Source organism: Myiozetetes cayanensis, unplaced genomic scaffold (genome assembly GCF_022539395.1).
Source record: "Myiozetetes cayanensis isolate MyiCay16 unplaced genomic scaffold, myiCay2020 scf2-11, whole genome shotgun sequence".
In the NCBI taxonomy this organism is placed as follows: domain Eukaryota; kingdom Metazoa; phylum Chordata; class Aves; order Passeriformes; family Tyrannidae; genus Myiozetetes; species Myiozetetes cayanensis.
In genome coordinates this window covers 111,861,661-111,881,157 of record NW_026087411.1, presented here as the reverse complement: position 1 = coordinate 111,881,157, position 19,497 = coordinate 111,861,661, and the positions used below count along the sequence as shown (strand labels likewise).

Genomic DNA, 19,497 nt, shown 5'->3' with positions numbered 1-19,497 from the left:
TTAAGGAGTTGCAGAGAGGGAGAAGGTCCCTCCTGAGCCTCCTTTTCTCCAGGCTGAGACCCCCCAGCTCCCTCAGCCACTCCTTGTATGGCTTAGAAGTCACCTTGAGGTGGTTGGGTTGGGAATCTGGTCCAACCCCCTGCTCAAGGAAGACTACCTAGAGCCAGTTGCCCAGGACTGTGTCCTGAAGAACTCCAAGGGTGGAGATCACTCTTGAGGATGGAGATTCTACATTCAAATTAAAAGAGAAAAGGACCAGGGGCCACAGGCACCCACTCAAACACAGGAGGTTCCTCTGAACATCAGGAAACACTTTTTTGTTGTGAGGGTGGCTGAGCACTGGCACAGGCTGCTCAGAGATGTGATGGAGTCTTCTTCCTTGGAGATACTGAAAATGGACCTGGGCAATCTGCCATGGTGGTCCTGCATGAGAAACGGGGATGGACCAGATGACTCCCATGGAGTGGGGAGGAACCCCCGATTTTGCTGCTTTAGACATGCAAGAGTGGATAAATGGATAATTTTGCCCTGGATTTTGGCTCCCTAAAAGAGTCATTTGCACTCAAATGGCCTTTCTGGAATGGTCTCTGCACTCCTGAGCTGTGCCTGGGAAATGTCTCGGAGAGGCTGATGCACCCTGGACTGAGCTGTGCCAAAACCACAGGGATGGATTCAGCCATAAATTCACCCTGATCCCAGGAGCAGGGTAGTTTAGGAGTACAGAGTACCCATTTCACCCCTCCAGTCTCTGCTGGTTTATGCGGGTTTTGCTGCTCCAGCCTGTCAGAACTGTTGTTTTTTGATGGGTTTACAAGAGAAACACAAGGACTGTTTGTTCTGCAGGGAGAGGATCCGTGGAGAGGCAGCCCAGGAACGTGACTTTCCAGCTCTGATAAGATCACTCCAGCCTGGCTGAAGGTTCAGCACATCTCAGCACACATCTCCCAGTGTGGAGATGCCAGTGGGAGAGCCAGTGCCCTCAGAGTGAGGAGGGAAAACCCAACAGGGTGAAGAGGGTGGGCAGGGGTCCTCAATTTTTCCCTGTTATTTCGCTCAGGGATGAGGATGGGATAGAATCAGCACTTCCTGACCCCCTCACTGACATCTTGCTGCCATTTTCTGCCCCTCTAAGAAACATCCTCCTGAAAGACCCACAATACTGCAACATCCTCCCCCTCCATTCCTTAAATTGGGAGGGGATTCTGCCCCTCTGCTCTGCTCAGGTGAGGCCCCACCTGCAGAGCTGCCTCCAGCTCTGGTACCCACAACATCAGAGGGATGTGGAGCTGGTGGAGTGAGACCAGAGGAGGCCCCAGAGGTGCTCCAAGGGCTGGAGCCCCTCTGCTCTGGAGGTAGGCTGAGAGAGCTGGGGGTGTTTAGCCTGGAGAAGAGAAGGCTCTGGGGAGACCTTGGAGCCCCTTCCAGTGCCTAAAGGGACTCCAAGAGAGCTGGAGAGGGACTTGGGACAAGGGCCTGGTGGGACAGGACAAGGGGGAATGGCTTCCCACTGCCAGAGGGCAGGATTATATGAGATATTGAGAAGAAATTCTTCGCTGTGAGGCTGGTGAGGCCCTGGCACAGGTTGCCCAAAGAAGCTGTGGCTGCCCCATCCCTCGAAGTGTCCAAGGCCCTGTTGGACAGGGCTTGAAGCAACCTGGGATAGTGGTAGGTGTCTCTGTGCGTGGCAGAGGGGTGGAACAAGATGGTCTTTACAGTCCCTTCCAACCCCAATTTTTGTGATTCCATGGAATCTCCAGGGATGCTCAGTAGCTGTGAGATGAAGGTCATGGCTTTTCCTCTTCCACCCATCTTTCCATCATTTCTCACGTGGGAAAAGTGGGAACACTCAGGTGAGCACGGTCTGTTACCATGGCAAGGCTGGAGACCAGGTGGGACATAAAATACAACCCAGGCAGAAAGGGATGGTGGGGTGGGACATGCCTGCTGAACACGGACATTGCCACATTGCTGGGTCACCTGCACTTCTGTTTTGCTGTGGTGAAAGGTTTTTTTCCTTGATTATCTACATGACAAGCCCAAGGGCAGCTGTGACAAGGGGGAAAGGGCAGCTCTGTGCAGGATAACTGCTCTCCTGAGTGGGTACTCACAGCCTGTTTTGCACACCAATCTTGGTGGATGCTGCACAGGGAGATCTCTTTGATCTCTGGCTCCATTGCAGGCTCTCAGGTGACTGGTACCTTCCAAGCTGGGGAGTTCACCTCAGCCTTACCCTGCTGTGCTGCAGTCCCTGTTGCTCCCTATTATGTACATTTTAAACCCTGAAATGAATCACCCACTTCCCTTCAAGGTAAAACCCAGGTGTGGTTGTGTTTGCACAGGAGATCACTCCCAGAGTTAAGACCAGGCTGTGCCAGGCTGGGCTCTCCCTACCCTTTACAGTCATCTGATATGATTCAAGTCCTCTTTGTGCCCTCAGACATGTCCTGAATAGTGTAATTCCCCACCCAAATATGTATCACTGAATGCTTTGGATGGAAGGGAATTATCATCCAAAAAGAGGAGCTTCTTTTGTAGACCGGGGTCTCCCCTCACCAGGCTGCATCCAAACACACTGTGTCCACACTGTGCCGCTGAGGGACAACAGGGCAGCTTTGCACCAAAGATAACTGAGTTATGCCAAACACCAAATGGGATCCGGAAAATTGGATCAGTTCCCTTTTCCCTGTACTTGCTTGTGGTAAAGAGTATTGACATGTTGTTATCGTGCTTGGGTAAGAGAGAGTTTTTCCGCCCCATCTGTTCCCACATGGAACTCCTTCCTGCTGGACAAGGATTGATGCTCAGGGTTTGGCAAATTTTAGATGCAGGACACTAAGACTTACTTTAACTAATAACTCTGAAAAAAAGCCCTGGGTTACCAAGTTCAGCCCCTGCAATCAGAAAGAAGCTCTTGATACAGTTAATTTTGCCACCATCAGCTGCTCCCTGCGTGTTGTGCAAGGAGTGTGTGACAATTTGGGGTCAGGACTTTCCTGCCTCCTCGTGGTTTGTACCAGAGCAGGGAGCCCATTGTGACAGTCTGGTGATGATTGCTAATGTGTCTTGTGGGAACTGCTGCAGCTTCCCATCTTCCCATGGGGTGGAGATTGGATTGAGAACAGCCCTGGGGAGAAGGAGTTTGGGTTCTGGGGGTGAGAGGCTGGACGTGCCCTGACCATGGGCACTCCCAGCCCAGAAACCCCCCGTGTCCTGGGCTCATCCCACAGTGTGGGCAGCAGGGGAGGGCCCCTCTGCCCCCTCAGGTGAGATCTCACCTGCAGAGCTGCCTCCAGGCCTGGGGAACAACAGCACAAGGATGTGGAGCTGCTGGAGCAAGTCCAGAGGAGGCCACGGAGATGCTCCGAGGGCTGGAGCCCCTCTGCTCTGGAGCCAGGCTGGGAGATCTGGAGAGGGACTTTGGACAAGGGCCTGGAGGGACAGGACAAAGGGGGATGGCTTCCCACTGCCAGAGGGCAGGGATAGATGGGGTATTGGGAAGAAATTCTTCACTCTGAGGATGGTGAGGCACTTGAACACTTTTCTGGAAGTGTCCAAGGCCCGGTTGGACAGGACTTGGAGCAACCTGGTCTAGGGAAGGCAGGGGTTGGAATGCAATGGTCTTTAAGGTCTCTTCCAGCCGAAACTGGACCATGATTCTATGATTCTGAAGCTGGGCATCACTTGCTGAAGTGACCAGTGGTTCCTGACCCATGGCTGAAGGCAGATCCCAGAGATCCTGAGGCAGAGGCAAGGATGTTTTACATAGAGATGGGTGGTTTTCAAGCTTGGTCAGTGGAGAAAATGAAAGAATAGAAAAAAAGAGGAACCAGCTGTCACTGTCTTTAGTAACAGCCAGAACTCATGAGAGCAGATGAGCAGACAGAAATAGCAACACCAAACCATGGGCAATCCGTGTCTGGGCCCTTCGGACTTCCCTGGAAATGTGGTTGGGTTGCCCCATTCCACATCCACGCTCTCCAGAGCTTTGTTGATTCAGCCACTCCTGTGGTTTCCTTTGGAATTCAGTTTTCCTTGTGCCTGCAGGCACAGCCTCTGTGGGTTTGTTTTGGTTTTCTATTAAACGCTGTATTTTCCTTCTGCACAGCAGGAAAAGAGGATGAATTCCTGCGGGATCTGGAGTAGCTGGTGCATCAGAAGCAGGACCACAACAAGATTTTACATTCCCCTCATTGTGCTGATTGCATGCCAGTGGCATCTGAGAGGAAAAAAAGATCCCTATGCACTGGGCTCCTACTCTGGGAAGCAAGAAGGTGGCTACAATCCATCCAAACACACGGAAGGTCAGAGCTTTAACTTCTTACCCCTTTACTGTGCTCTCCTGGTGAGATACCAGACATGCCTTTAAGTGAAGAAATTCCATTCATGCACAATGGTAGTAATTTTCCATATTTTTCTTCTCCACAACTAGGAAAAAACCAGGAGCTAGAACCATTTAAAGATTTACCAGAGTGCGTGGGAATAGCAAACACTTCAAGAAAAGGATGTCAGAAATGCCTGAGCTGGGTGCAGATGTGATGGGGTGAAATTCTCCAGCCTATGTTAGGGAAAAGGTCAGGATAGGGGATTAAGAAGGGCTCCTTCAGCACTAAATTATATCTTCCACATGTGTGGAAGTGATGAGAGTCAGGACAACGCTCTGCTGGCAAGAGGGAATTTCCTGGTTCGAGTTCAGCTGCTGCAACTGCAGCTGCAGGAGAGCCCGGTAAGGATAAATCCCTTTAATCCCTTGGAAAACTTAAAATTTACCCTGATGAAAACACCTCGTAGGTGGTCTCACTTCACAACGTTTCAGTTATAGATAGTGGTTTTATTTCATTCAAAACATTTCATTCTGTGAAATCCTTCTGTTTTATTAAAATTATATCAGAAACCTCAACTCTGATGTGTTGCTTGATGATGAGGTGACACTCCATCAAATTTGGGGTGTTCTTCCCCCTCCTTTTTGGAGCTGTGAATGAGCCACAAGCCTCTCCCCTGCCCCCCATGGGTGAGACAAAGTTGCTCAGCATGAGGGAAAGTGAATAGATGGCAACTTGGAAAGTGAATTGTGGCTTGAAAATTGATATTTAGTTGAACTAAGGGGGAAAAAAAACCAAAACAAAACCCTCACAAACAAACGAAAAAAACCCCAGAGAACAAAAAAAAAAATCCCCAGAATATTGGAAGGATCACAGGGTACCCATAAAGGGATCTCAGAATCCAGGTGGACAGAGGTGTGAGGAAGGGAGGAGAAAATCCATACTGAGGGCTGGTGGGGTGTTCTGGCCAGCACCCCTCATTGTGCAATCCACCCATGGAAATCACTGCTGCATCCACCCCTGATCCTCGTACTTCTTTTGGAGCTCTGCAGCCCCAGCCCTCTGTGTATTCAAGAGCCTAATTCCTGTTTTTTTTCCAGTGGATAGGAAGTGCTAAAAGTCTCTGTCAACTGTTTTCCCTCTATACCCTGTCACTGGTCACTGTGGGAATGTGGCAGGGAGGTGAACCCGTGGAGGACTTGGCACCCTCCTGGAAAGCCCCAAAAAGCAGGGAAGGCCTCTGCCTTGCTTTTATCATCCCAGCCTTCTCCATGTCTCTCCATCCCTCTGTCCTCCTTGGCCTGACCTGCTCCAATGAATTATTCAGGCACGCAGCAGTTGCTATAGGGGCTGTCCTGAATAACAACAGTGGTTATTTTTATCCCTAACTCTTGTTACCTTGCAGGCAGGAGCGATGGGGCCCTGCCAGCTCCCAGCAGGAGGAAATCCACAGTGATCCATGGGCTGGAATTCATTCTGACCACTTAAATGTAGGTGAGATCTTGTGCAATCCACACATATGTGTCTGAATGCCACCCTGGCACCACTCTTTGTTGTGCTCGTGGGGTGCTTTGCATCCATATTTTATTTTTCCATCTATATTTTATCTGCAGTGGAGCACACAGGCTGTGTCCATGGATGGATTTATTAGTCTGTCTGCTGGAGGGAGAGAAAAACTGTCCCAGAGGTGAAATCTTATGGCAGGTTCTGCCCATTTAAACAGGATAAATCATATTTCATTTGGGCACTTACACAGGCTGATTCCTCCAGCCAGTTTATATCCTCATGGCTGATGTGCCCAGTTAAATATCTTTATATTAGCTATCTATATCTATATCTATATCTAAATATCTGTATCTATATCTATATCTAAATATATTTATATCATCTTTATATACAAATATATAATAGAAATATGTAAAATACATAATATAAATATGTATAATTTATCTATATATATCTCTATGTGGCAGGGGTACAGCAAAGATTTTCTCTGTTCACTCTTTTTTGTGCTTCCTCCACTCATGAAAACAAGGAATCTCCAGAAAATCAGGGGGAAGGAGTGGATCTGAGGAGCTTCTGTAGGGAAATGGGTGCTGCTGAGTATGCACAGGCAGGGAGGGTATTCTGGCTGCAGGGAGCATCTCTGGAGCCAGGAGAAAAAGCTGGGAGATGACAGGGAGAAGAAAGAGGGAAAATTAAAAGCAAAAGGAAAATAAAAAGAAAAAGAAGAAGAAAAATGAAAATAAAAAGGAAAGGGGGAAAAAAAAAAAGAAAAATGCAGAAAAGAAAAAAAAGAAAACAGCAAGAGAGCACAAGATCCTTCATTCCTGCCAACCTGCCAGACTTAATACTCCATGAAATTATTTCAGGGAAGGGCCCAAAGGCCTAAAAAGGAAACTCTTGAACTTTCACTTTGATTCAAAACAACGTGAAAAAAATCTCTAGTAAGTGGGACAAATACCCAGGACTCGAGCCACACGTATCCTGCACTGGCCACAGTGTTACCAGCAACATTTCCAAGGATCGACCTGATCCAGGCACACAAAGAGAAAATGGGAAATAGGGCAGAGGCTGTTTCCTGCTCCTCTTCCGAAGCACGAATGGCAGCTGCTCCCTCTGGAGAGGTCAGGCACTGGGAATGTTGTGCACTCAGCACTTGCACAGCCCTACAGAACCCGGGTGAATATTTATTTCCAGCATTTCCCTGGATAAACTGGTGTTAGCTCCAACATCCAGGGGACACAGCCAAGTTTGGGTGCCCAGTATGCCCCGCTGATTGAAATATTTTTGTCAAGCTTTTTATTCTTTTTCTATTTTTAAACAGAGTTTAGATAAAGATTTTTAAGGGATACCAACATGCTGTTTTAAGGGGGAGCAGAGGTTTCCCTGTACCCAGCGGCACCACTGTGTCCACTTTCCCTTTGATTTCTGCCTACAAAAACCTCTCAGAAGACTTAGTGGGGCCTTGGAAAAAGGAGAGAGAGTGACTTTATACACAAGCAGATAGTGATGGAACAAAGGGAAATGTCTTCTCACTGACAAAGGGCAGGTATAAATTACATTATGGGAAGAAATCCTTCCCTGTGAGGGTGGGGAGGCCCTGGCACAGGTTGCCTGGAGAAGCTGTGGCTGCTCCATTCCTGGAAGTGTTCAAGGCCAGGTTGGATGGGACTTGGAGCAACCTGGGATAGTGGAAGGTGTCCCTGCCCATGGCATGGATGGGGTTGGATTGAGACGATCTTTAAGTTCCCTTCAACTCAGACCATTCTGTGATTCTAAGACACATCCAAAAATCACCTTTATCATTACAAATACCACGGGACCTGTTGCTTTTGTGTGTTCATTCCCAAACTCCTGGAGTCACATCGGGCCATGTTAAAGGGAAAAGTGAGCCCATGCAGCCTATATGGGGAGAAAACACCCGGAAATGGCGCTCTCCAAAATATATTGCTAAAAAAACCCTCCAAAATATATTTGTAACTGTTTTTACTTGTTTGTTTGTGATTCTCATTCCTTTTTTTTCTTTTTTTTTTTCTGCTTTCGAGCTCGCGCTTTTTTTATTTTTTTTTTATTTTTTTCTTAAATTACTTGGCATTTTCAGGCGCCGGTAACTTCCAGGAGCAGGAGCCCGATCCTCAGGACCGACCGGGACCCTTCCAGTTCCTCCGGTCCCGGTTCCCCCACCCCGAACAGCGGGACAGCGCGGCCCCTCGCCCCGCCCCTCCGCTCTCTGATAGGCTGAAACTCCTGTCCATCACCCGCCCACTGACTCTTTCTCTGCCCCATTGGCTGGGGCGGGGCCGTGCTGACCAATCATCAGCGCCGCGGGGCGGGAGCGGGGCGGATTTCCCGCGCGGTGGCGGGAAAGGGCCCGTGTTTGGCGCGAAACGGGAGCGCGGCGGCTGCGGGAGGGGGAGCATCGGATCTCTCCCATTGCGGGGCCGGAAAGCGGGGCTGCGGGGCCAGCCCGGCTCTCCTGGGCTCTCACCGCCTTCCCCTGCAGCAGCGGCAGCAGCAGAAGCGGCGGCGGCGGGATCCCTCCCCGAGCGGCCACAGCATGGCGGCGCCGGCGGGCGGGCTGGAGGATGCGGAGCTGCGCGAGGCGCAGCGCGACTACCTCGATTTCCTGGATGATGAGGTGAGACGAGCTCGGAGACGCGGGTGCTGCATCCCTTCTGTGCTCTCTGGGGCTGGGAACCACCGGATCCGTGTGCTCCTCCTCCCCCCTCCCCCACTTACGTACCCCTCTGGGGTGAGGAACACTTGGTCCCTTTGCCTCCGCCTATAAACCCCCAGGATTAGGGAGCACCTGGTTCCTGTGCCTCCTCCAATATGTAGCCCCGGAGATGGGGAGCACCAGGGCCCTATGCCCCCCGACCCCTTGAACCCCTGAGGTTGGGCAGCACTTGGTCCCTATGTCCCCCCCGCCCCCAATAAGTACCCTCGGGGGGGTTAGACAGTACCTGGTCCCTATGCGCCTGCCCCTCCCTCCCCCAGATAAGTCCCCCCCGAGATTGGGGAGCATTTGGTCCCTGTGCCACTCACCCTCCCCTTGATCCTCCCCGGGGGTTTGGCGGTACCTGGTCCCTGTACCCTTGCTTCGTCCTCACATGTGCCTCTGGGGATGGGGTAGCACTGCATCCCTGTGTTACCACGTCAGGGAATAACGGGAGTCAAGCTGTGCAGGAATCGCTCCTGGGGATTGTCTCACACAGGCGGGAATGCAAAGTTAAGGGTTTTTTTTTTATGTCTTTCATCCACTCCCACTTGCAGGAAGACCAAGGGATTTACCAGGGCAAGGTCCGGGACATGATCAGTGACAACCAGTGCCGGCTCCTCGTCAACATCAACGACCTGCGGCGGAAGAACGAGAGGAGAGCCAACAGGTGGGGGTGGGCACGGGGGGCACCTACCTGAGAGGGGTGTCAGAGCTCCAGCTCTGGTTTTGCAGGTCCCTTGTGGCAGGGAAGGGCCAAACTTTGTCCTGTGCACCGGGTCCCTTGGAAAAGGTGTACCTGCTCTTTTCCCCCACGAGGCCCATCCCTTCCAAGCTTGTAGAGTTTGACAAAAAGTTTCTGCAGCAAACTGGAGGTGGTTATATGATATAAATCATGGAATGATTGGTGTTGGAAGGGGCATTAAAGCTCATCTGGTTCCAATCCCCCTGGGCTGGGGGCATGGGCTGGGGCCCCTTCCACTAGACCAGGTTGGTTAGACCCTGTCCAACCTGGCCTTGAACACTTCCATAATTGGGGCAGCCACAGCTTCTCTGGGCAACCTGTGCTGGGTGTCACCACCCTCATGGGGAAGAATTTCTTCCCAATATCCTACCTAACCCAGTCTTCTGTTAGTGGGAAGCTGTTCCCCCTTGTCCTGTCACTCTAGGCCTTTGTCCAGAGTCCCTCTGCAGCTCTCCTGGAAGCCCCTTTAGGCACTGGAAGGGGCTCTGAAGTCTCCCTGGAGCCTTCTCTTCTCCAGGCAGGACACCCACAGCTCTCTCAGCTTTGTTTAGGATGCTTAGGGATATTTTGGATCAGACTTGCCGATGGGACATGTGAAATTTCCCAGATGAGCTCGGATTTGTTCATCTTCCGAATATTGGTGCCAGTGGACCTCACGCAGAGCTGTGACAGACTTTAAGGTTTTTCCCCACTTATGAAGCATGTGGGGGAAATGGGACAAGCTTAAGTTCAGAGGAGGAGGGTAGGAGGGGCTGATCCATCTGCATTGTCCCCTCCCTGTGTTGCAGGCTCTTGAACCATGCCTTTGAGGAGCTGATCGCCTTCCAGCGGGCCCTGAAGGATTTCGTCGCCTCTGTGGACGCCACCTACGCCAAGCAGTACGAGGACTTCTACATCGGGCTGGAGGGCAGCTTTGGCTCCAAGCACGTGTCCCCACGGACACTGACAGCCTCTTTCCTCAGCTGCATCGTCTGTGTGGAGGGCATCGTGACAAAGTGTGAGACTGGGGGACAACCCAGGGCTGGGGGGACCATCTGTTTGCTGTGGAAGAGCTGGAGCCCTCCAGGAGTCCTGGCAGGGAGAGGGGCTTTTGACAAGGACATGGAGTAACAGGACAAGAGGGGGATGGCTTTATACTGAAAGAGTGTAAATTTAGATTGGATATTAGGAAGAAATTCTTCCCTGTGAGGGTGGCGAGGCCCTTGCCCAGAGAAGCTGTGGCTGCCAAAGGCTGAGTTGAACAGGGGTTGGAGCAACCTGGTCGTCAGGAGGATGGAATGAGATGGTCTTTCAGGTCCCTTCCAACCCAAACCTTCTGTGATTCTGTGTCCTGGCAATCTGGGCCAATGAACAGGGGGCTTGGCAGAAGCCAAGTGGGTGTCTGGGTTGGTCTTTGAGCTCAGCAAATCCTGCCCATGGTTGACAGGAGGTTGTGACCCAAGTGCAGTTTAGTGTTGGAGATCCTGTTGGGGACTGTCTGCTGACAGAAGAGAGGGACACCCCAGCCTCTAACTACTCTGTTTTCCAACCTCAGGCTCTCTGGTTCGTCCCAAGATCGTCCGGAGTGTCCATTATTGCCCGGCCACCAAGAAGACGATTGAGCGCCGATACACCGACATGACCTCCCTGGATGCCTTCCCATCCAGCACCGTCTACCCTACAAAGGTGAGGGGAATTAACCTTGTGGGAGAAGCATCAGCAGGTTCCTCTGGGGAGAATGTGTCAGCTGGTGAACCCTAGCCTCCAGTCCTGCTAAAACAACCCTTTCCAGCAGTCCTGTGCGTGTTGGGTGATGCCTGTCTTCCCACTGCTTACCTGACCCATCTCTTCTCCCTGTGCTCCTGAAAAGTGGGGCTAATCTTTTTATTGGGGTTCCTGCTTTTTAGGATGAAGAGAACAACCCCCTGGAGACAGAGTTTGGCCTCTCGGTCTACAAGGACCACCAGACCATCACGATCCAGGAGATGCCCGAGAAGGCCCCGGCGGGGCAGCTGCCACGCTCGGTGGATGTGGTTTTGGATGATGACCTGGTGGACACGGTGAAGCCTGGGGACCGTATCCAGGTGGTGGGGACGTACCGCTGCCTGCCAGGGAAGAAGCAGGGATACACCTCGGGGACTTTCAGGTGAGCCTTCTTTGGGCTTCAGCCCTCCTGCCCTGTTTGGTTGGCTCACATCTCTGGAAGGTGAGACCTGGGACAGTCAGGTGGCCATCGCTGAGCTGGGGCAAACAGTGGCTTGAATCACTTGGAAGTGATTTGCGCCTTGATCCTTAGCATCAGCCTCAGAATCACAGAATATTCTCAGTTGGAAGAGACCCAAAAGGATTACTGAGTTCAGCTCCTGACTCTGCACAGGCCCAACAATCCCACCAAGAGTGTTGTCCAACCATTTCTTGAGCTCTGTCAGGTTTAGGTCCATGACCACTGCCCTGGGGAGCCTGTTCAGTGCCCAACCACCCTCTGGGCGAAGAACTTTTTCCCAATATCCAGCCTAAACCTCCCCTGACACAGCTCCAGCTGTTCTCTCGGGTCATGTCACTGGTTACAGAGCAGAGATCAGTGCCTGCCCCTCCACTGCCCCATGTGAGGAAACTGCAGCCTGTGATGATGTCTCCCCTCACAGTGTGTAGCTGTGACTTCCAGCTGTGCCCAGAGGGGGTTGGATGCTCCTAAAGATGCTCCACTCTTGGCGCAGCCCAGTCAGATCGAGGGGGTTACAGCTCTTGAAGCTTCCCACCCCCACCTCCATGGCTTCCTAGAGGAAGTGATGACACTGTGGAAGTTCTGTGGGATCTTTGTGGGGTTTGACCACAGCTGTGTCCCGTCCCCAGGACTATCCTCATCGCCTGCCACGTGAAGCAGATGAGCAAAGACGTGCGGCCTCTCTACTCTGCTGCTGATGTGGCCAAGATCAAGAGATTCAGCAAGAGCCGCTCCAAGGTATTTGGGTCTCACATCTGGAAGGCAGGCTTGTGTCTGGGCGTGAAGTTTTGGCCAGAGGAGCTTGGCATGTGGCTAAGGAGGGTGTTGTTGGCTTGCAAGTAACTCTTCAACCCTCTTGGCAACGTTGCTGGATTTTCCAACTTGTTTTCTTTGAGTTTTCTGCTCAGGCTGCGGTCAGATCCTGTTGTTTTTGTTGCTGCTTCTGTGCTGCTAGCAGAGCAACCTTCCTGCTGACAGCTCTGCTGTGTCATGACCCTACCAGCTGGTTTCCAGGGAATTTCCACTGCAGGAGAAGCACCTCTTTCCACTTCAAACCCCAAACCAGAGTGAGATACTGCGCCAGCCTGGTCTTATGCTCAGACCTTTGCTCTATAGTGTGTAAAGAGCAATCCTTGCTCTCACTGCTTCCAGTGCTTGCTTGGGTGAGAGTGACAGGATGGTCCAGGACTTCAGAAAAGTCCCACTGAAAGAAAACTCTGGCCAAAGGTCTTCTCCTTTCTAAATGATTTTCATCCATGTGGCTCTGCGATGGGAAGAAGCTGAAATTTGGGCTGAAATGTTCTATTGAAGTATTGCTTTGTTCTTACCTGCTGCAGTCCATGTGATAGGCCGTGCTTTGCCTCCTCTGCCTTAGGATATCTTTGACCAGTTGGCCAAATCTCTGGCTCCCAGCATCCATGGGCACGAGTACATCAAGAAGGCCATTCTCTGCATGCTGCTCGGAGGGGTGGAGAAGATCCTGGAGAACGGGAGCCGCATCCGAGGAGACATCAACATCCTGCTGATAGGTCTGGAAGGGCTGGGCAGAGGCACCCTTGGTTGGTGTCAGGGTGTGAGAGGAAGAAACATTTTTTTGAGACTTAGTTTCTTGGAGTAACTGGGGTTAGACAGGACCTCTGGAGGTTCCAGGTCTGGAGTCCTCAGCACAAGAAGGTTGTGGACCTGTTAGAATGGGTTCAGAGGAGACCATAGAGATGCTGCAAGGGCTGAAGCCCCTCTGCTCTGGAGACAGGCTGGGAGGGCTGGGAGTATTCAACCTGGAGAAGAGAAGGCTCCAGGGAGACCTTAGAGCCCCTTTCAGTGCCTTAAAGAGCTCCAAGAGAACTGGAGAGGGACTTGGGACGAGGGCCTGGAGTGACTGGACAAGGGAGAATGGCTTTAAGCTGAAGGAGGACAGAATTAGATAAGATGTTGGAAGAAATTGTTCCCTGTGAGGGTGGTGAGGCCCTGGCACAGGTTGCCCAGAGAAGCTGTGGCTGCCCCATCCCTGGAAGTGTTCAAGGCCAGTTTGGATGGGGCTTGGAACAGCCTGGTCTAGTAGGGTGTCCCTGCCTATGGCAGGGTTAAGAACTGGATGATCTTTAAGGACTCCTCCAACCCAAACCATTCTGTGATTCTAAGGGGTCCCACAACCTCTGTGGGCCACTGTCCCAGTGTTGCCCACCCTCAAGGACATTTCTCCTACTGTCCAGTCAGAATTTCTTGTGTTCCAAGCTGTCCCCCTGGCCTCTTGTCCCATCCCTATCATCTCTCAAAATTCTCCCTCCATCTTCTATATTTCCTCCCATCCTCTTCATGATGACAAGAAAACCACCTTATCACTTTATTTTCTCAAGACCGAACAAACCCACTTCTGTCCCCTTTCCCCTCCACCTGCCTGTGCTCTGAGCACCCCCAAAACTAGACACGGCATCCAGGTGACATGACACTTGTTATGCAGGTGATGTGTGGTTGTTAAAGGTGCTATTCTCCATTTCAGGAGACCCATCAGTGGCCAAGTCCCAGCTGCTGCGGTACGTGCTCAGCACAGCACCCCGGGCCATCCCCACCACGGGCAGGGGCTCCTCCGGCGTTGGCCTGACTGCTGCTGTCACCACGGACCAGGAGACAGGTGAGGAGCATCAGGGTGGTGCTTATTACCACCTGGGAGGGACCCTGTGAGATCCAGGGCTGATGTTTTTCGTGATCTGGGAGGTCTTTTCCAACCCGAGTGATTTTATAACGTGCGTTCTGCAGCGGCACTTGCAGGACTTGCTCCACCCAGAAGCTTTATGGTGATGATTGTGGTGTTTTGAGATGTTTTTCCACCTCTATTAGGTGATGGTCTTCTTTACTCCTCATCTACTTGGTGTATCCCATGTCAGGTCTAGCAGCAGCCTGGATTTTGTCCTGCTCATGGGCTTGCTCCTTATCCTAAGCGTCCTCTGTGCTGTCAAGTTGGGTGGGAGATGGGCAACCCTGAAGGTTGAAGGTTGCTCCTTGAGGCTCACCCTCATCCCAGGGGTGGATGGGGATGGCAGGGCAGGTGTGTGGGGGCTGCAGGATGGTGACTTGACCCTCTTTTCTCCTGCCCCGTCCCAGGTGAGCGGCGCCTGGAGGCGGGAGCCATGGTGTTGGCCGACCGGGGCGTGGTGTGCATCGACGAGTTCGACAAGATGTCCGACATCGACCGCACGGCCATCCACGAGGTGATGGAGCAGGGCCGCGTCACCATCGCCAAGGCCGGGATCCAGGCCCGGCTCAACTCGCGCTGCAGCGTCCTGGCCGCTGCCAACCCCGTCTATGGCCGGGTGAGTGCTGCTGTCAGTCCCCTCCCTGGGGCAGGGCGCTGGGGAGAGGCAGCTGGTGAAGAAACCCAGAAGATCCCCCCCAAACCAGTGACTTGGTTCTTACTGGGATTGGGATCCATGAGACCTTGTCAGTTTGTTGTCTGTTTGTGCTCATGGCTCTCCTGGAGGAGAGGGGGACTCCTGGGGTTTCTCACCTCATCTTGATTCTGCCTGGGTGTCTGGGGAAGGGCACCGGACCCTCATCCTGGTGATGAGCCTCAGTCTTGCTGTCTGATCTAGGATCACAAAATAATACTTGTTTTCCTTGGAAATGAGAGCTACACCCACCTTGCAGGATGGGGAAAAGCAGCCGTACTGCTGCAGCAGGCTGGGTTTGGTGTGGTGTCCATCTGCCAGGACACCCATCCATCCTTTCAGACCTGGCCAGAGGAGGTCCCCCAGCCTCCCTGGTAGCCAGGACCAGCCTGTGAGGGTCTCCTGTAACCCCTCACATCCTTCCACAGTACGACCAGTACAAGACCCCCATGGAGAACATCGGCCTGCAGGACTCTCTGCTCTCCCGCTTCGACCTGCTCTTCATCGTGCTGGACCAGATGGACCCCGAGCAGGACAGGGAGATCTCGGACCACGTCCTGCGGATGCACCGCTACCGCAACCCCAACGAGCAGGACGGGGATGGTGAGTCCCTTGTCACCTCACTCCTGTCTCCCTCCGTGATGGGTTGTCACCCCTTGGTGGCATCTCTTAGGGCTCGGCACCCCTGGCTTGGCAGGGGACTGGTTTTGGTGGCTTTTGGAATTTATTCCAGAGACTAAAAGCCTATTCTCTGTGCCACTTTCCTCTCCAGCCATGCCCTTGGGTAGTGCTGTGGAGATCCTGGCCACGGATGACCCTGACTTCACGCAGGAGGAGGAGCAGGAGCTCCAGGTGTATGAGAAACACGATGACCTCCTGCATGGGCCCAACCGCCGCAAGTGAGTCCTTCATCCCACATCCCCCTGGAGCCCTCTGGGGTTTCCAGCACTGTGGGTTCATGGATTTGGCTTGAGTATCCAGTGACTGATTGCCAATGCCAGCGATGCTCCAGGTGGTCCAGGGGGGAGGTACATGGGCAGGATGCCAAGGGAGTATTGCTCTGGGCTTGATCTCTTGTGCCAGGAAGGTGGGGAACATCTGGAGCTGAATTCCCTACACACCTGGATGCCCCCGAAGGGTGGAAAAAGTGGATGGAAAGCCCACCCCCCCTCCCGCCCTGGAAAACAAGGGTGCACGTGTGTTCCCACAGGGAGAAGATTGTCAGCATGCAGTTCATGAGGAAGTACATCCACGTAGCCAAGATGATCAAGCCCGTGCTGACGGAGGAGGCGGCGAGTTACATCGCGGAGGAGTATTCCCGCCTGCGCAGCCAGAGCGAGATGAACTCGGACATCGCCAGGGTGAGCCCTGGGAGCAGCTCCCCATTGGGCCAGGAGGAGGGAAGCTGAGGCACAGGCCCCTCTCTCTCTGCTTTATGAGTGTTTCCCACCTTGGGTGTGATGTGGGACGCTGTGGTGTGGGTCAGTCTCACAGAGGCACCTCCCTCTCTCTCTCCCCAGACCTCCCCCATCACGGCCCGGACCCTGGAGACCCTGATCCGCCTCTCCACAGCCCATGCCAAGGCCAGGATGAACAAGACTGTGGATCTGCAGGATGCTGAGGCAGCTTTGGAGCTGGTGCAGTTTGCCTACTTCAAAAAGGTGGGGGAAAGGTGTCCCTCTGCTCCTGGGGCATCCCGAGGTTGTCATTGGAAAGGGTGGGCTTGGTGCAGGCTGAGCACCCTGGGCTGCTGGTGGGACCTTTCCTGGATGTAGTGTGGGGTGAGGCCACCACGGTGGAATCTTGGGTCCTTGGGTTTGGTCCCCTAAAAGCAACTTGAGTGGAAAACAGGGCTCAGTCCATCCTGCCTTTGCCACACAGGTGCTGGAGAAGAAGAAACGCAGAAAGACGGTGGAGGAGGACTCAGAGACTGAGAAGGAGGAAGATGAGGAGTCACAGCCCAAGGAGGAGCGCAGGACGAAGAGGTAGGAGCCAGAGCAAGGGAGGGACATTGTTCAAAGGACACCAGACTCTTCTGAGGTTGCCACAGGCAGTGCTGGCCTTGGGGAAATGCTCCAGATTTTGCTGAGCCAGGTGGATTGTCCACCCCAGTTTGTAGTAGAGGAACACGATTATTTCATGGATAAGGAACTGGCTGGATAACCATGTCCTAAAATTTGAAGCACTGGCACAAGGGTGCCCAGAAAAATCCCTGGAAATGTTCAAGACCAGGTTGGATGGGGCTTGGAGCAGCCTGGTCTACTGGAAGGTGGCAGGAGGTTGGAATGAGATGAGCTTTAATGTCCCTTCCAACCTAAACCATTCTGTGATTCCATAACAGCCACAACCCTTGGGACTGGTGCCAGCTGGGTCTTGTGCCATGGGCAGGGATCTGTGGCCAGAGGGTGGGTTACCTATGAGCCACAGGTACCCTGTGAGTTCCTGGCTAGATATCTCCAGGAGCTCAGGGCATGGGCTCCTGAACTCCAGTTTTTCCTGGGAGTTCAGCTGGAGCAGGGCTGACCTCCTGTCCCCTCTCCCAGGAGGAAGAAGGCACGCACAGAAGGCGAGGGGGGCTCCTACGACCCCTATGACTTCAGTGACGCCGAGGAGGAGATGCCACAGGGTGAGTCCCTGGGGTTTTGGCGGCACGTGGCTCCTGAGGGTGCTGCTGCCTTCAGCCCTGGTGGGGCTACACAGCCTGGGGAGCAGCAGTGCTGCTGTTCCTGGGGTCTCTGGCGTGGTGCAACCACCACCCAGTGCCACAAATCCAGATGAACCTGTCTGTGTGGGACAGGGTTAGATGGGATATTGGGAAGAAATTCTCCCCTGGTAGGGTGGCAAAGCACTGGAACAGGTTGCTCAGAGAAACTGTGGCTGCCCCATCCCTGCAAGTGTCCAAGGCCAGGTTGGACAGTTGGAGCAACCTGGTCTAGTGGAAGGGGTTGGAATGAGAAGATCTTTCAGGTCCCTTCCAATCCAAGACATTCCATGATAGTATTGCTGGTTAATTCTTTTCCACCCGCTTCCAAACTGCTGCAGAATTAACAATATTGGGAGGCAGTTTGGTGTCACCTACCCCACCCTGAGGCCAAGAGCTTTTGCTGTCTGGGTGCTTGGACATCAGGAAGGGTGAAGGTGACTCTTCCTTCTGCTCCAGTTCAGGCACACACTCCGAAGACGCCCGAAGCCTCGGCCACTGGGGAAGGGAAGAAGGTGGAGTTGGCTGAGCAAAGGTGAGTGGGGGCTGGAGGAGGAGTTTATTCCTGCATATTAACCCCCTCAGTGGGTCCAAGCTGCTGTCTCAGTTGCTGGAGATGCATCTGTGGTGGCCCTGGCTCCGGTTTTGGCTTTCCTGCCGAGTGCTGCACCTGGAATGGGGAAGGGCTGAGGCATCCCGGGCTGGGAAGGAGGGAAAGGACTTGTGTGTGGTCTCTAAGGGTGATTACTTCTCCTCTGACCAGGTTGAAAGCGTTCAAGGCTGCTCTCCTGGAGGTCTTCAAAGCTTCCCACGCCCAGTCTGTGGGTCTGAAGAACGTGATGGAGTCCATCAACCGCGACAACCCCGAGCCCTTCTCGCTGGCCGAGGTGAAGGGGGCCTTGGCCCACATGCAGGATGAAAACCAGATCATGGTGTCTGATGACATTGTCTTCTTAATCTGAGCCTCTGGGTGGAAGATCCCAAGTTTTTGTGGACTCTCAGTCCGGAGACTCTCTGTGTTTGCCTTCAGCTCTCTCCTGAAACCTTCATCTGGCTGAGCTGGACTTTGGGGAGCTCAGGTCTCTGCACTTCCTTGCTGTGCACTGCTGGCACAAAAGAAGAAGAGCCAGGAGCTCTGGAAGTTGTTGCTGTCTTCAAACTGGAGCATTTGGGAAGAGGTTTGTTTCTGCAAGGAGGTGAAAGGAAAAATCTAAGAGCAAATTATCAGTGTTCTTAATGTATTGTGTTTAGATTTGGTGGCTTTTTGGTGGATTTTTAAAAAATAAATCTGGATTTAGGAATCCAATATTCCATAGTGGTGGTGAGAAGCAATGTGAGAGCTCCACTACTAGTGAAGCTTTTATTTTTCCCTTTTTTTTTCCCCAACTGTATAGCCTAGATCTGCTTGTCTCACAGGGAAAGATGCCTAATGCCTGTCTTGTTGGTTCTGCTTTTCCCACCCATCTTGTGGAGGATGATTCCTGGTGCTGGAGGGACAGGTATGGTCTGACCTGCTCCACTGCCCATGGTCAGCTTTATTTCTGGATTTCACACCCCTGGTGGGAGTTTTGACCCCAGGAAAGGACATGGGTGTTCAGAGTTTGCCCAGGGAATGTGTTTCTGGCACAGATGGGTTCCATCTCCAGCTGCTCCTCCTTTCAACCTGGAATCATTCCCTGGGGATGGGTTTCAAGAAAAGCTGACCCCACAGTCAGACCAGTCTCTGCTGCTTGTGATCCAGTGCTGCTGAAGGTTTGGGATTTTCTTTAATTTCTTTTTTCATCCTGGTGAGTTTGAGATGAAGCTTTGGAGAATCCCCTGAGCAGCACTGTCTGTTTGCTCTTATCCCTGCCCATCCCCAGACACCTGCACAGCTCATGTTCCCTTGTTTCTGGATGCCATAAATCTTAATTTGATAAATAAA

At 52.6% G+C, this 19,497-nt stretch overlaps 1 protein-coding gene across 1 annotated transcript; it reads left to right on the top strand.

Moving 5' to 3' along the window:
- Positions 1-5,793: 5,793 nt before the first annotated feature.
- MCM3 (minichromosome maintenance complex component 3) lies at positions 5,794-19,469 on the top strand. Its single transcript, XM_050315086.1, has 18 exons — positions 5,794-5,809; positions 8,326-8,460; positions 9,096-9,208; positions 10,072-10,280; positions 10,818-10,948; positions 11,170-11,408; positions 12,116-12,224; positions 12,862-13,015; positions 13,987-14,118; positions 14,589-14,797; positions 15,301-15,475; positions 15,645-15,771; positions 16,083-16,233; positions 16,393-16,533; positions 16,754-16,857; positions 17,416-17,498; positions 18,033-18,108; positions 18,337-19,469. The coding sequence occupies exons 2-18, from the start codon at positions 8,380-8,382 to the stop codon at positions 18,533-18,535; spliced, it is 2,433 nt and encodes an 810-aa protein (XP_050171043.1). The 5' UTR covers positions 5,794-5,809; positions 8,326-8,379; the 3' UTR covers positions 18,536-19,469.
- The last annotated feature ends 28 nt before the right edge of the window (positions 19,470-19,497 follow it).

Excerpts from the sequence above, each read along its gene's own strand:
- MCM3 (XM_050315086.1), top strand. The coding sequence starts at position 8,380 with ATGGCGGCGCCGGCGGGCGGGCTGGAGGATGCGGAGCTGCGCGAGGCG. Across the intron at positions 13,016-13,986 it reads CATCAACATCCTGCTGATAG|GAGACCCATCAGTGGCCAAG; the intron begins GTCTGGAAGGGC and ends TCTCCATTTCAG. Across the intron at positions 17,499-18,032 it reads CGAGGAGGAGATGCCACAGG|TTCAGGCACACACTCCGAAG; the intron begins GTGAGTCCCTGG and ends CTTCTGCTCCAG.